Source organism: Petromyzon marinus, unplaced genomic scaffold, assembly GCF_048934315.1.
Source record: "Petromyzon marinus isolate PM22_M1 ecotype Great Lakes invasive population unplaced genomic scaffold, UKy_Petmar_22M1.pri1.0 PM_G_Scaffold_11, whole genome shotgun sequence".
NCBI classification, from domain to species: Eukaryota; Metazoa; Chordata; class Hyperoartia; order Petromyzontiformes; family Petromyzontidae; genus Petromyzon; species Petromyzon marinus.
The window spans coordinates 2646348-2661670 of record NW_027422662.1 but is presented as its reverse complement, the minus strand read 5'-3'; the positions used below and the strand labels follow the sequence as shown (position 1 = coordinate 2661670).

The window sequence follows — 15323 nt, the reverse complement described above, 5'->3', positions numbered from 1 at the left end:
CGGCTACCATACGACCTTGTTGACCCTTAAACGGAATTACTATTGGCCGGGTGTGGAGGATGATGTGGCTCTGATTTTGAAAGGTTGCCACGACTGTGCGCGGAGGAAGGCCCCTGTTGGTCAGGATCGGGCGCCGCTGCAGTCCATCCGGGTTTCTCGTGTCAATGAGCTCGTGGCACTCGACATTCTGGGGCCATTCCCTGCATCCCATCGGGGCCATAGGTACCTCTTGGTGGGCGTGGAGTATCTCACACGTTGGCCTATGGCGTGGCCTCTGGTGGACCAATCGGCCTCGTCCATCACTGAGGCGTTGTTCAGGGGTACGTCCTTGACAAAGGGGCGCCAGAACAGCTCTTGGCGGATCAGGGGCGGAATTTTTCTTCCCGTTTGCTCAAGAAGGTCTGTGACCTCCTTGGGACGAAGAAGGTCCACACCTCGCCCTACCACCCCCAGTCCGACGGGATGGTAGAGCGATTAAACCGCACGCTCACGTCCATGCTGTGTCATCATGTGAGCACGTCCAAATTGGACTGGGACCTGTTCATCCTGGGGGTGCTGGCCACGTACAGGTTAGCTCCTCATGCCTCGACGGGGTTCTCACCATTTTACCTCATGTATGGAAGAGAACCCGAACCCCTGATGCACATCCAACTGGACCTCGGGCCTGCCAAAAAGGGTTCGCCTGTTCCCATCCAGATGAGGATTGCGCTCGATCGGCTGCGCGAGGCGCGGTTGGCGGCGTTAGATAATTCGGCCAGCCGATAGGCGGCCTCCGAGCGTCTGCCCAAACACCAGGCTGTCGGCCGCCCGTGGGAAAAGGGCCAGTTGGCGTGGCTGCACTGCCCCCAAGTGCCGGTGGGTACGTCTCCTAAATTACATCGCCCATGGCAGGGCCCTGTCGAGGTCGTGGAGGTCCGCTGTCCGCAATGTGTCCGCATCCGGTGGGGCCGTCGTCACTGGACCGTGCACCCGTCGCAGCTCAAGCGGGTGGTGCCGCCGGGGCTCCCTGATTCATCCCCATTTTTGGAGCGGTCGGCGATTGCTGCGTCCGACGAGCCGGGCCGCAGGGGTCATGGAAATGCGAGCGATGCCCTGCCCTTGTGTATGCCCGCAGAGCCACCGACAGTGACGCCGCCAACAGCGGGCCGTCCGGGGGGTGTCCCGGCGGCGACCCTGCCTCCCTCCAGGCCACCGCCCGGTCCGGACACCGACGCCACAGGGAGCAGTGGGCTGCCGTTAGAGGCGCCAGCGGAGCCCCTGCCAGTGGTGCCGCCGGTGACACCTTAGCTCAGCCACGTGCCGGCGGGCTCGGCTTTGGCCGGCGCACCGTCGCCTCAGGCGGCCGACACCACACGGGGAGCAGGCCGCCGGCGGCGGGCACGCGCTCATGGGGCGTGCGCATACACTGACGGCCCGCGGAGTCGTCTACTTCGATCCCCTGCCTTGTCGCCACTTACGTTGCCGGGTGGTGACTGTCCAGACTTTTCTGATCCCGTGCTGCCCTAGTGTTGTGTTCTGCTAGCAGCCGGGGTTGTCTCTATACGCATGCGTCCTTGGGGTTTCTGGTAAGGGTGGCTTCCCGCCAAATGGACTCCTCTCGCATAATTGTTGCAGACGGTTCGGCTGGGTTTTTTTCACGGGGGGGGGGGGGGGTGAAAAGGGATGACGTCAGAAGTTACGGGGGATATATAAGGGGGAACGCGTGACGTAGAGGGGGTCGTCGCGAAGGGCCAGGAACAGAGAGAGTTGGGGAGTCGGGATCCAGGGTAGGGGGAATCAGCACCAGGCGAGTGTGATACTTCACCCGGCTGACCGAGTTGGGTGATCTCTCGGTCGGTGCTGGGGGGGGAGATCACGTATAGCCTGGGTGGAGCTAGGGACATCCCAGTACCCTTTCCCCTGGGGAGATGTTAGGGTTGTTACCTGTTGGGCATAAGCCTTTAATAAGTTACCGGCAGTAGCACTTAATAAACCTTGACATCAGCTCCTACTAAAGAACCATGTCGTCAGTTGCACCTCAACACTAGTACAGCACACCGGTGTGTTTGAGGGTAAATAGAACGTGGCCAATTCTTTACTAGTACAGCACACCGGTGTGTTTGAGTGTGATTAGAACGTGGCCAATTCTTTACTAGTACAGCACACCAGTGTGTTTGAGGGTAATTAGAACGTGGCCAATTCTTTACTAGTAAAGCACACCGGTGTGTTTGAGGGTAATTAGAACGTGGCCAATTCTTTAATAGTACAGCACACCGGTGTGTTTGAGGGTAAATCCATAACATTTACTATTTGAGGACGCTGTTTCACCAGTAATTACAGCCGGCATCGTCAGGCGACAGCCAGATTTGGCTCCCCAACACAGAACCGGTGTCGTGCTGCACTCGTAACGAATTGGCACGTCTTGTTCACGTGACAAACCTTCCTCATTGGCTGTCGGGTGGTGGCGGGTTTAACGACATATTTAAGTGATCTAACCCCCCCAAAAAACCCCCTCATGGATAAAATTGGTCGCAAAAGCTTCCTACTACTACCACGTGTTCAAGTGTTTATACATTTCGTATATTTTGATGGTAAAGTTTTTTTGACGTCTGTAGCAGTCGTGCAAAACCGAACATTAATAGGTTAATAACGGATATGAATACCGAGTCTGTGGTTTCTGATAGTCTCCCGTGACGGAACGTTCATATATCGCGACAATCGTCGTACCTAATAGCGAGAACTGGTATCGTACCATGCACAATGACACCATGACAACACTCGCCACAACCCAGCTGGTATAGCAGGTTATGGTTGCAGCTTGTTATGCTAAGTGCCTCTTGTAAAGCTGCCCTCTTGCCTTCCTTGAAGCAATGTCGGTTGAAAATAAATCACTGGAAGCCTTAGAGCAGGGGTGGGGAACCTTTTTTCTGCCAAGGGCCATTTGGATATTTATATAACATCATTCGCGGGCCATACAAAATCATCCACTTACAAATTTGCCCGTTATATTTGGTCAAACATTTTATTAACTCGCCCCTAATGCTATGGCTGGAACTGCTTCTCTTTGGTGAGGCGTGTGATGATGTTAGTTGGTATTGATGTTGCTGCTACTCGCAACTGCTTTTCCAGGTTTGCTCCTAGATTTATTTAATTTCGAGTCCCGACCGGGGTTGCCTTGGCAGGGCCAGACCCAAATGATTTTGCGGGCCTCATACGGCCCACGGGCCGAACGTTCCCCACCCCTGCCTTAGAGACTCAAACATAAACTCGGGTCCCACACACACACACACATACCGGAGATCAATCTTGAAATTGAATTGCTCTCAAAAATCACGCTACTTCGTCATAGTCACCACCTGCGACTGCTTTGTCCACATCCGAGCGATTAGTTGGCGCAGTAAGGAAACTCAACCTCGTGCTGTGTTCGGGAATGTGACGATACATTGCCGAGCAGATCGAGGCCTTAAGATGAAAGTTCATCCCGAACTGTAAGCAACCAATAAGCATATAGGCCTCAATTGTGGCAGCCAAACATACCGACGATAAATGTCGATTTAAAACTTTGGTGACGACGGTGGCATCGACGACTTTGTTGGGTCTCTCATTAAAGTCACGTGGATAGGTAAAGTCACGAGCAGGTGAAGTCACTCCACATGGGGGGTGGGGGGGGAGACGCCTCATCCCTCCTCAGCGTCAACTTACAACCCTCACTACAAAGGCAGAACCCTCATCACGTCACGCGATCTGCGTAACACTGTTGTTGAGACATCAAAGTAAAAAGGTCGTCACGATAAACAAGGGATTATAACCTTGACGTGAAACAGGTCTGTGTCACCGCGGCCTCACAAATTGCACACGAATTGATGCAATTAATAAGACGCCGCGATCTGCCTTTCGCTTGAATGTTTCAGATTTACTGCAATACACCTGTCCTTGGATGGGCAAAAGGTGAGTTTAACAATATTAACACTGTAAATTGCCAATAACAATTTAATTATTATGAAACCATTAACAAATAAGTGTACACACAAATATATATCAAACCTCTAACATCAACGTGCTAGCGTCACGATTGCCCCCCCCCCCCCCCCCAGCTCCCCATATAAATATCTCCCCGTCTTAAAAATCCTTAGGGAATACGTCTCACACCATGAATGTTACCAGTAACGAGATTAGGAGCACACTCTTAAAGGGAGTGCTCCGAATCTCAGCTTGTTACCTGTATAAAAGACACCTGTCCACAGAAGCAATCAATCAGATTCCAAACTCTCCACCATGGCCAAGACCAAAGCGCTCTCCAAGGATGTCAGGGACAAGATTGTAGACCTACACAAGGCTGGAATGGGCTACAAGACCATTGCCAAGCAGCTTGGTGAGAAGGTGACAACAGTTGGTGCGATTAGTCGCAAATGGAAGAAACACAACATAAATGTCAATCGCCCTCGGCCTGGGGCTCCATGTAAGATCTCACCTCGTGGAGTTGCAATGATCCATGAGAACAGTGAGGAATCAGCCCAGAACTACACGGGAGGATCTTATCAATGATCTCAAGGCAGCTGGGACCATAGTCCCCAAGAAAACACATTAAGGTCCGGGAGTGGCCTAGCCAGTCTCCAGACCTTAATCCCATAGAAAATCTATGGAGGGAGCTGAAGGTTCGAGTTGCCAAACATCAGCCTCAAAACCTTAATGACATGGAGAATATCTGCAAAAAGGAGTGGGACAAAATCCCTCCTGAGATGTGTGCAAACCTGGTGGCCAACTACAAGAAACGTCTGACCTCTGCGATTGCCAACAAGGGTTTTGTCACCAAGTACTAAGTCATGTTTGCAGAGGGGTCAAATACTTATTTCCCTTATTAAAATGCAAATCAATTTATATCATTTTTGACATGCGTTTTTCTGGATTTTGTTGTTATTCTGTCTCTCACTGTTCAAATAAACCTACCATTAAAATGATAGACTGATCATTTCTTTGTCAGTGGGCAAACGTACAAAATCAGCAGGGGATCAAATACTTTTTTTCCCTCACTGTACAGCCCAGCCTGGCACAAGCGTCGTCGTGACATCACTGCCACTTAGCGGCGAATGGTGGTTGTTGTTGTTGATATACTGCTGCCGCTCGTCAGTTTGGCGTTGCTGGTCATTGTGGTGGTGGTGCAGGTGGTGGCGGTTGTTGTTGTTGTAGGTATACTGCTGCCGCTCGTCAGTTTGGCGTTGCTGGTCATTGCGGTGGTGCAGGTGGTGGTGCAGGTGGTGGTGGTTGTTGTTGTGGCTGTTGGTGACGCACAGTCGCGGGTTGATGTCAGGGCTCGACCTCGAATGTCCTCGTCACCGTGAAACGGTCGCCTCCTCTTCTGCTCCAAACGTTCTGCCTCAGCAGACCCAGCTCTGCAACGTGCACACGGCACGACGGCATTTGACGTATTGACATCACTGACGCGTCTTTGTGCACGTGTTGGTTTACACACCGATACTCATGGCACATGCCCTTGAAAGGGGCGCGATGCAAATCCTCAACAGAATCTGTTTGTTCGCGTGAGAGCGCTATGGGTGGAGCCTATATTTGTTTTTACGAGACGTTATTTTGTAACTTGTATCAGGGGGTTAGTCTCAGTGCTGAATCTGTTCAGAGCTGCAGGGGATATTAATATTTAGCTTCGATTTAACGTCGATTTGTTCGTTTTTACAAGACGAAATTTTGTAACTTGTATCAGGGGGTTAATCTCGGTGCTGAATCTGTTCAGAGCTGCAGGGGATTTAATATTTAGCTTCGATTTAATGTCAATTTGTTCGTTTTTACAAGACGTAATTTTGTAACTTGTATCAGGGGGTTCGTCTCAGTGCTGAATTTGTCGGAGCTGCAGGGAATATTAATATTTATCTTCGATTTAACGTCGATTTATGTTCGTTTTTACAAGACGTAATTTTGTAACTTGTATCAGGGGGTTAGTCTCGGTGCTGAATCTGTTCAGAGCTGCAGGGGATTTAAATATTTAGCTTCGATTTAACGTCGATTTATGTTCGAGCAATACTTTCTATGGCTCGTAGGCCTTATTTTAGTTTCCGTTTGCTATTTTTACATAATTTCTCTGCTTGGTTTTCACCGTCTTCGTTTCGGGGCCGTAGGTCACCTCGCCCGGTGTCCCGAGCGCTCGCCTGGTTGAACTTCATCAGCTTGCAACTTAAACACGCGGCGAAGCGCATGTCGAGGCGTGGTTGAATTCGGACATCTCTAATGACAACCCCGAATGATGAGAGTGCACGGTGTGGTTGATATTAATGTGGATGTGTGAAAGTTATTGATGGAACCGATGCGGTAACGTTGCACTCGGATTACACGTAAAAAAATGTATCAATGTTGGCCAACGTTTTCGTGATAAACGCTAAATATAATTGCAATTTCGCAAGCAGAACGATACACAACCCAATACAGCATGCTGTCGCAATGTATAATTGCATTGACGATTATTGTTCACGAAGCGCCGTTGAGGACACATGTGTTAATGCACCGGTCACGTAATATCAGCTGTGATGAATGGAAACGCAACGATGGTGACAACGATGGGAATCTACCGATCGTATCAACGATTACAATTGCATCCAATGCGGGCAGCGTCATCGATTACGATGACAAGGATGACGATGATGATAGATCAAAGATCCTCACCATCCCCGGGGCAAACCGGGGCTGCACGCGGCAGCGCCGAGCCTGCCGGAGTGGCGGGCAGCGCTGCCCATGGGGGGCAGTGGGGGCACTCTTCTTCACACTGCGCCTCCTCTCCTGGGCCCCCCACATGAAGCTGCACATCCTCCCCCCCCCTTTCACACGTGGACCATGGCCCCCACGTGGACACCTCGCAGTCCCCTGGGGGTTCAAACATCAGTCTCGCCAGCAGCAGCAGCAGCAGAATTATCATCCTCACCAAACCACCAAGACGACCACCACCACCGGCATCATTCCCATTAACCTCAGAAGCATCCATCAGCATCAGCGTCAGCAGTGGCATGACCACGATTATAACAACAACCAAGTTCATCATCAGCACAACAAACAATTGCGAATTTCACCAACACCAAGGCAGCAATCCTATACGGTACACTCAAAAACAATTTCGACCACGCACAGAGACCACCTCCACAGCTACTGAATGTAAATATAGCGTGTATCATTTCAGGGTTACTCATGTCCCCCTCATGCCCCCCCTCCTTGTGCCCCACCAGTGGCCCCACCAGTGCCCCCCACCCAAGTGCTCCGTTCAGTAATGAAATCATGAACAAGCAAGAGTCTCTCAACATGAAATTACAACAGCATTCCACTCCCACAGTCTATGTGCATTCTGGACCAACATTTTCCAGTAGAGTTTGCAGTTTAGGCGACAAACTTTGGACCAGTGTAAGTTCTGTTTTTAAAGACAGGCCATACACTGCTGCATGAGACTCTGGTCAAGTTAGAAACCAGCCCAGGGATTGCTTATGGAAAAAACTTTGTTCCAAGAGAATCTTAATGCTTTGAGCCGAACGTCAACCTTTTTTTTCCACACGGCGGAAACCGACCCTTGCCCCTTTACGATTTTATTTACGGACGCTGCCGGCCCACGTGTGGGGACACGGCAAGGATGACGGCAACGCAGGCAACAAGAGCAAACTCCACGAAGCAGCTGTAGCCGTGAAGACTCGAGGCGTTTGTTGCAGTTGACGACGCCACCACCGGTGGCGGTGGTGGAGCGGTTAGCACGATGCTGCGCCAGGAACCAGCGGCCAGATTACGATGCCCGTTCACGGCCAAAACCACTGACGATTATCTGAACCCGTCCAGGGCCTCTCCTAGGTCGACTCGGCCTCAAATGAGTACCTGGTGCAGTGTGGAACATTGCCCCCTGGGATGGGGCGCTGACCACCCACCGCGTTCTGGCCTTCAAAAAAGGTGCTCGCTAACAGCACTTGCCCCAAGTCTGCTAAGGCTACACGGGGGATCTTTGTCTTTATCTTTCGTAATAGCAATAGGGAGGGGTGCTGTATTGGTCCCCCACCTCAATGCCCTACCAACTTTGACCTCTAGGTCACGGCCAACTTCTCTGGGTAGTGATATCTCACAGTTCCGGGCCTCCTTTGGGTCAACTCGGCCTTAAAATTACAACCTGGCACGGGATGCGGACATCGGAGCTGGCGAGCCAAAGGTCACTGGCCGGGCATTGCACCCACCATAACGCCTCACCGGCATTCATAGATCTTGGCTGAACCGCACTTGTACCCAACGGCCTATAATGTGGCTACGTGGTGAACCATTGCCCTGGTGGTGGCGATGTTTATGCTGTTGTTAACGTGGTCAAACAGACAGGAGTCTTTGTTTTATTATCCACGATATTCCGCGAAGGGTGAACTCGGACATTTGCGGTTGTCCCCAACTCCCTTCACCCCCCGGCGTGTCTCCCGTATAGCGGTGGGCAGACCTGGCTGTGGCTGTGTGTTCAAACCTCCCCCCCCCACCACCACCCCGACTAACCATATCCCAATGGCTCGGTTTGTAACTGCAGTGGTTGGGTCCCCGTGTCGTGATCCGTACGAGTCGGCAGGCGGGTCCACATCCATTGCGTCCCCCATGTCCTCTCTCTCCCTCTCTCTCGTCATTCCGTACGGTTGCATGTACGCGAGTTGAACTTTATTTTTGTTTAAACACTTCGGCTTTCGCGACGAATATCATTCACAATAAAGGTGTGTTTGGGTTAGATCGCGTACTTAGCCAGCCATGACGATCAGCAGCGGTTGCGCGTCCCTCTGGTCACAATGACCCCGCGATGTCCATAGTCCCCACCTCCCCCCCACCCGCCCAGCGTACCTGCGGGGAGACAGCCCTGCGTGAGGCTGTTCCCCTCGTGTCCGCTGGGACAGCCGGTCACGCAGCGGCCACGGTGCTGGAAGTGCCCCCGCGAGCAGCGCTCGCACGACGATCGTCCGGAGCAGCTGTCGCAGTGCGGGACCTGGCAGCCTGCGGGGGACAGCGGGCCGAGTGCTAGCGAGCGCCCGGTAAAGGTCGGCACGGCGAGCGGGTGTGTCGGCGAGCACCCATCAAGGCCTGCACGGCAGCCCGACGAGTACGGGGCGCTCGTCTAAGTCGGCGAACAACAGCCGGCGGGCACCGAGGAGCTAGTGGGTGAAGTTCAGTTCAAGTGAGTGCAAGCGGGGGACCGCAAGGTCGTGTCGGCTGAAGGTCAGGAGCTCACAGTCTGGCGAGGGGCTTTGGGTCAGCACGGGCCACCAGAGACGAGCGGTTGGGTTAGCGTCGGCAGGGCTGCCGCATACACGAAGCTCGTGGAGATCGGTGCCGGACATTGGCGGTGCAGCGAGGGACGTGCGAGTTCAGTGAAATCCCAGGTCAATTGTGGCACACTGCATGCAATGGGGACGCGCATCTCGAGGAGGGCGTTGGGGAGGGGGCGCAGCTCACGCAAGCAGCGGGGTCCGATGACGCCGCCGCCCTTGCCGTAGTGGCCGGCGGGGCAGGCGAGGAGGCACCGGCCCAGCTGCCGCATGCCCAGGCGCTGCAGGTGCAGGAAGAGGCGCGGGGCGCACTGCAGGCAACCATTGGCGGCCGAGCAGACGGAGCAGCCCGGCGGGCACGAGAGCGGCGCCTTCCCCGCCGACAGATCTGGTCACGGCAGCCGGGGCAGGGCAAAGACAAAGACCCCCCTCCCCCCACCGTGTAGCCATGACAGACTGCGGGAGGAGGGGGGGCAAGTGCTGGTAGCGAGCAGCACCTGTGAAGGCCGGTAACGGTACGCGAAGGGGTGGGTGGGCCAGCAACCACGCCCGACCACCTTTGTCTCCCCGGTGGCGATGTTGACTACACAGCGCTACACCAGGTGCTCATGTCAGGCCGAGTCGACCTCGGGGAGGACCGGGACCGGTTCAGATAATCGTCACTGGGCGTTGGCAGTGAGTGGGAATCGAACCCTGGGTCGCCAGGTTCGTAGCGCAGCGTAGCGCTGACTACTACACCACCGCGCCAGGGCACACGCGATCACACGGTGGGGGGGGCGGGGACGATGGGTCACCCACACGACCATGGGAACGTTGAGGGGGGCGATGGGCAACATGTGGGGCAGCCGTAGGTCACCCGCCGCATGGCGTTGGGTCACACGGTTGGGGCGATTGGTCACCCGCAAGTGATGCAACCAGTAGGTTATAGTCCCACATGGTCACCGATGGATTAAAGATCCCCTTCCCGGCATATCGCCGCATCTACACTGACCTGCGATTCCTAAAGTCTCACTCTACAATAGCCCCAAAATATTAAAACCTAATTATAAATATCAACGTCACTGCCCTTTGGGTGTACGAGCTTCATACATGAACAGTGAACTAAATAAACTAAATAAATTATTTGTTTACGGTGATTCCAGTCACCAGGCATTAACGTTGAACATTAAGAATTAAAAACAACTTTCTTGATTTGGCTCCAGGCCTCGTATATCAACACCGAAGCTTCTTCAGTATGCCCAAAAAAGCCTCAGGCATCAGCAGCTCTCGGAACCTGGTGGGGGGGCTGGGAGACAGACCCACGTGGATTGTCGCGGTGCAAGATGAAGAGGCATGAGAGGGGACAACAACAACAACCGCCATTCACCACTAAGTGACGGTGACGTCACCACGACGCTTGTGCCAGGCTATGTGCACCCTGAGGCCACGTGAAGTGTTGAACGCCCGCTGGCAGGAGGTCACGGGGCAGACCCAGGTGCCACGGGTCGACTGACTGAGATGACTGGCTGATGCACCACCTGTGCCCCCTACTGTGCCAACCTGCTGTGCTTTAGCCACCCGGCGCTCCGCTCGTTGATCTGAGCGTCGCTCCTCCGCCCTCCGTTGTTGTTGGAGGGCGACTGTCTCCAACTGCCCAGTAGCATCCTTCACGAGCCTCCTCCACAGAGGCCGATCTGGACACCGCTGGTACCAGTCATCGGCAAGTCCACTCAGCTCCACGTCCTCCTGTACCACATCACTCCATCTCTTCTCTAGCCCGTGCCGCGCCCGCTTAGCCCCCTCGATCCGGCCAAACAAAAGCTGTTTTGGCATGCGGTGGCTGGGCATGCGGGCTACATGACCCAGCCATCGCAGCCTTGCCTGCCGGAGGAGCTCACCGATGGGACCCTGCCCAGATCTTTCAAGGATTTGTGAGCTCCTCACACAATCCAGTCTGGTTAAACCCAGGATGGATCGTAGGCAGGCCAGCCTAAATGTTTCTAACCGGCGAAGATGTTCCATTAGGGGGGTCCACGTTTCGCAAGCGTAGAGAAGGGAGGGAATGACCGTGGCCAAGAAGACCTGAAGCTTAGTGCGGAGCGACAAACCAGGTAGCTTCCACACAGCGTTACGCAACCGATGAAAATATATTGCCGCTCGACTGATTCGGAGTGAAACCTCTGCTGTTAAACCGGAGCCAGTCATAAGCACACTGCCCAGGTATGGGAAACTCTCCACTCTCTCCACAACTGCCCCATCACCGTTTGGGAGTTGTGGGGGTGGAGTGTCCGATGGTACAAAATAACCAGGCATACATACATACAACAACAACCGCCATTCGCCACTAAGTGGCGGTGACGTCACCACGACGCTTGTGCCAGGCTATGTGCACCCTGAGGCCACGTGAAGTGTCGAACGCCCGCTGGCAGGAGGTCACGGGGCAGACCCAGGTGCCACGGGTCGACTGAGATGACTGGCTGATGCACCACCTGTGCCCCCTACTGTGCCAACCTGCTGTGCTTTAGCCACCCGGCGCTCCGCTCGTTGTTCTGAGCGTCGCTCCTCCGCCCTCCGTTGTTGTTGGAGGGCGACTGTCTCCAACTGCCCAGTAGCATCCTTCACGAGCCTCCTCCACAGAGGCCGATCTTGACACCGCTGGTACCAGTCATCGGCAAGTCCACTCAGCTCCACGTCCTCCTGTACCACATCACTCCATCTCTTCTCTAGCCCGTGCCGCGCCCGCTTAGCCCCCTCGATCCGGCCAAACAAAAGCTGTTTCGGCATGCGGTGGCTGGGCATGCGGGCTACATGACCCAGCCATCACAGCCTTGCCTGCCGGAGGAGCTCACCGATGGGACCCTGCCCAGATCTTTCAAGGATTTGTGAGCTCCTCACACAATCCAGTCTGGTTAAACCCAGGATGGATCGTAGGCAGGCCAGCCTAAATGTTTCTAACCGGCGAAGATGTTCCATTAGGGGGGTCCACGTTTCGCAAGCGTAGAGAAGGGAGGGAATGACCGTGGCCGAGAAGACCTGAAGCTTAGTGCGGAGCGACAAACCAGGTAGCTTCCACACAGCGTTATGCAACCGATGAAAATATATTGCCGCTCGACTGATTCGGAGTGAAACCTCTGCTGTTAAACCGGAGCCAGTCATAAGCACACTGCCCAGGTATGGGAAACTCTCCACTCTCTCCACAACTGCCCCATCACCGTTTGGGAGTTGTGGGGGTGGAGTGTCCGATGGTACAAAATAACCAGGCATACATACATACAACAACAGCCATTCGCCACTAAGTGGCGGTGACGTCACCATGACGCTTGTGCCAGGCTATGTGCACCCTGAGGCCACGTGAAGTGTCGAACGCCCGCTGGCAGGAGGTCACGGGACAGACCCAGGTGCCACGGGTCGACTGACTGAGATGACTGGCTGATGCACCACCTGTGCCCCCTACTGTGCCAACCTGCTGTGCTTTAGCCACCCGGCGCTCCGCTCGTTGTTCTGAGCGTCGCCCCTCCGTCCTCCGTTGTTGTTGGAGGGCGACTGCCTCCAACTGCCCAGTACCATCCTTCACGAGCCTCCTCCACAGAGGCCGATCTTGACACCGCTGGTACCAGTCATTGGCAAGTCCACTCAGCTCCACGTCCTCCTGTACCACATCACTCCATCTCTTCTCTAGCCCGTGCCGCGGCCGCTTAGCCCCCTCAATCCGGCCAAACAAAAGCTGTTTCGGCATGCGGTGGCTGGGCATGCGGGCTACATGACCCAGCCATCGCAGCCTTGCCTGCCGGAGGAGCTCACCGATGGAAACCCTGCCCAGATCTTTCAAGGATTTGTGAGCTCCTCACACAATCCAGTCTGGTTAAACCCAGGATGGATCGTAGGCAGGCCAGCCTAAATGTTTCTAACCGGCGAAGATGTTCCATTAGGGGGGTCCACGTTTCGCAAGCGTGGAGAAGGGAGGGAATGACCGTGGCCGAGAAGACCTGAAGCTTAGTGCGGAGCGACAGACCAGGTAGCTTCCACACAGCGTTACGCAACCGATGAAAAGATATTGCCGCTCGACTGATTCGGAGTGAGACCTCTGCTGTTAAACTGGAGCCAGTCATAAGCACACTGCCCAGGTATGGGAAACTCTCCACTCTCTCCACAACCACCCCATCACCGATTTGGAGTTGTGGGGGTGGAGTGTCCGATGGTACAAAATACCCAGGCATACATACATACAACAACCGCCATTCGCCACTAAGTGGCGGTGACGTCACCACGACGCTTGTGCCAGGCTATGTGCACCCTGAGGCCACGTGAAGTGTCGAACGCCCGCTGGCAGGAGATCACGGGGCAGACCCAGGTGCCACGGGTCGACTGACTGAGATGACTGGCTGATGCACCACCTGTGCCCCCTACTGTGCCAACCTGCTGTGCTTTAGCCACCCGGCGCTCCGCTCGTTGTTCTGAGCGTCGCTCCTCCGTCCTCCGTTGTTGTTGGAGGGCGACTGCCTCCAACTGCCCAGTAGCATCCTTCACGAGCCTCCTCCACAGAGGCCGATCTTGACACCGCTGGTACCAGTCATCGGCAAGTCCACTCAGCTCCACGTCCTCCTGTACCACATCACTCCATCTCTTCTCTAGCCCGTGCCGCGCCCGCTTAGTCCCCTCAATCCGGCCAAACAAAAGCTGTTTCGGCATGCGGTGGCTGGGCATGCGGGCTACATGACCCAGCCATCGCAGCCTTGCCTGCCGGAGGAGCTCACCGATGGGACCCTGCCCAGATCTTTCAAGGATTTGTGAGCTCCTCACACAATCCAGTCTGGTTAAACCCAGGATGGATCGTAGGCAGGCCAGCCTAAATGTTTCTAACCGGCGAAGATGTTCCATTAGGGGGGTCCACGTTTCGCAAGCGTAGAGAAGGGAGGGAATGACCGTGGCCGAGAAGACCTGAAGCTTAGTGCGGAGCGACAGACCAGGTAGCTTCCACACAGCGTTACGCAACCGATGAAAAGATATTGCCGCTCGACTGATTCGGAGTGAGACCTCTGCTGTTAAACTGGAGCCAGTCATAAGCACACTGCCCAGATATGGGAAACTCTCCACTCTCTCCACAACCACCCCATCACCGATTTGGAGTTGTGGGGGTGGAGTGTCCGATGGTACAAAATACCCAGGCATACATACATACAACAACCGCCATTCGCCACTAAGTGGCGGTGACGTCACCACGACGCTTGTGCCAGGCTATGTGCACCCTGAGGCCACGTGAAGTGTCGAACGCCCGCTGGCAGGAGATCACGGGGCAGACCCAGGTGCCACGGGTCGACTGACTGAGATGACTGGCTGATGCACCACCTGTGCCCCCTACTGTGCCAACCTGCTGTGCTTTAGCCACCCGGCGCTCCGCTCGTTGTTCTGAGCGTCGCTCCTCCGTCCTCCGTTGTTGTTGGAGGGCGACTGCCTCCAACTGCCCAGTAGCATCCTTCACGAGCCTCCTCCACAGAGGCCGATCTTGACACCGCTGGTACCAGTCATCGGCAAGTCCACTCAGCTCCACGTCCTCCTGTACCACATCACTCCATCTCTTCTCTAGCCCGTGCCGCGCCCGCTTAGTCCCCTCAATCCGGCCAAACAAAAGCTGTTTCGGCATGCGGTGGCTGGGCATGCGGGCTACATGACCCAGCCATCGCAGCCTTGCCTGCCGGAGGAGCTCACCGATGGGACCCTGCCCAGATCTTTCAAGGATTTGTGAGCTCCTCACACAATCCAGTCTGGTTAAACCCAGGATGGATCGTAGGCAGGCCAGCCTAAATGTTTCTAACCGGCGAAGATGTTCCATTAGGGGGGTCCACGTTTCGCAAGCGTAGAGAAGGGAGGGAATGACCGTGGCCGAGAAGACCTGAAGCTTAGTGCGGAGCGACAGACCAGGTAGCTTCCACACAGCGTTACGCAACCGATGAAAAGATATTGCCGCTCGACTGATTCGGAGTGAGACCTCTGCTGTTAAACTGGAGCCAGTCATAAGCACACTGCCCAGGTATGGGAAACTCTCCACTCTCTCCACAACCGCCCCATCACCGATTGGGAGTTGTGGGGGTGGAGTGTCCGATGGTA

The 15323-nt window shown here is 54.7% G+C and overlaps 1 protein-coding gene across 1 annotated transcript in view; it reads right to left on the bottom strand.

The window, feature by feature from the left end:
• Positions 1-7709: 7709 nt before the first annotated feature.
• LOC142908967 (CXADR-like membrane protein) overlaps positions 7710-15323 on the bottom strand; it is a 28838-nt gene continuing 21224 nt past the window's right edge. The window contains exons 4-6 of the mRNA XM_076059651.1: positions 9427-9627; positions 8818-8967; positions 7710-7720 (exon numbers count right to left, since the gene is read on the bottom strand). Coding sequence (XP_075915766.1) covers positions 7710-7720; positions 8818-8967; positions 9427-9627 — 362 coding nt within the window. The remainder of the gene's footprint in view (positions 7721-8817; positions 8968-9426; positions 9628-15323) is intronic.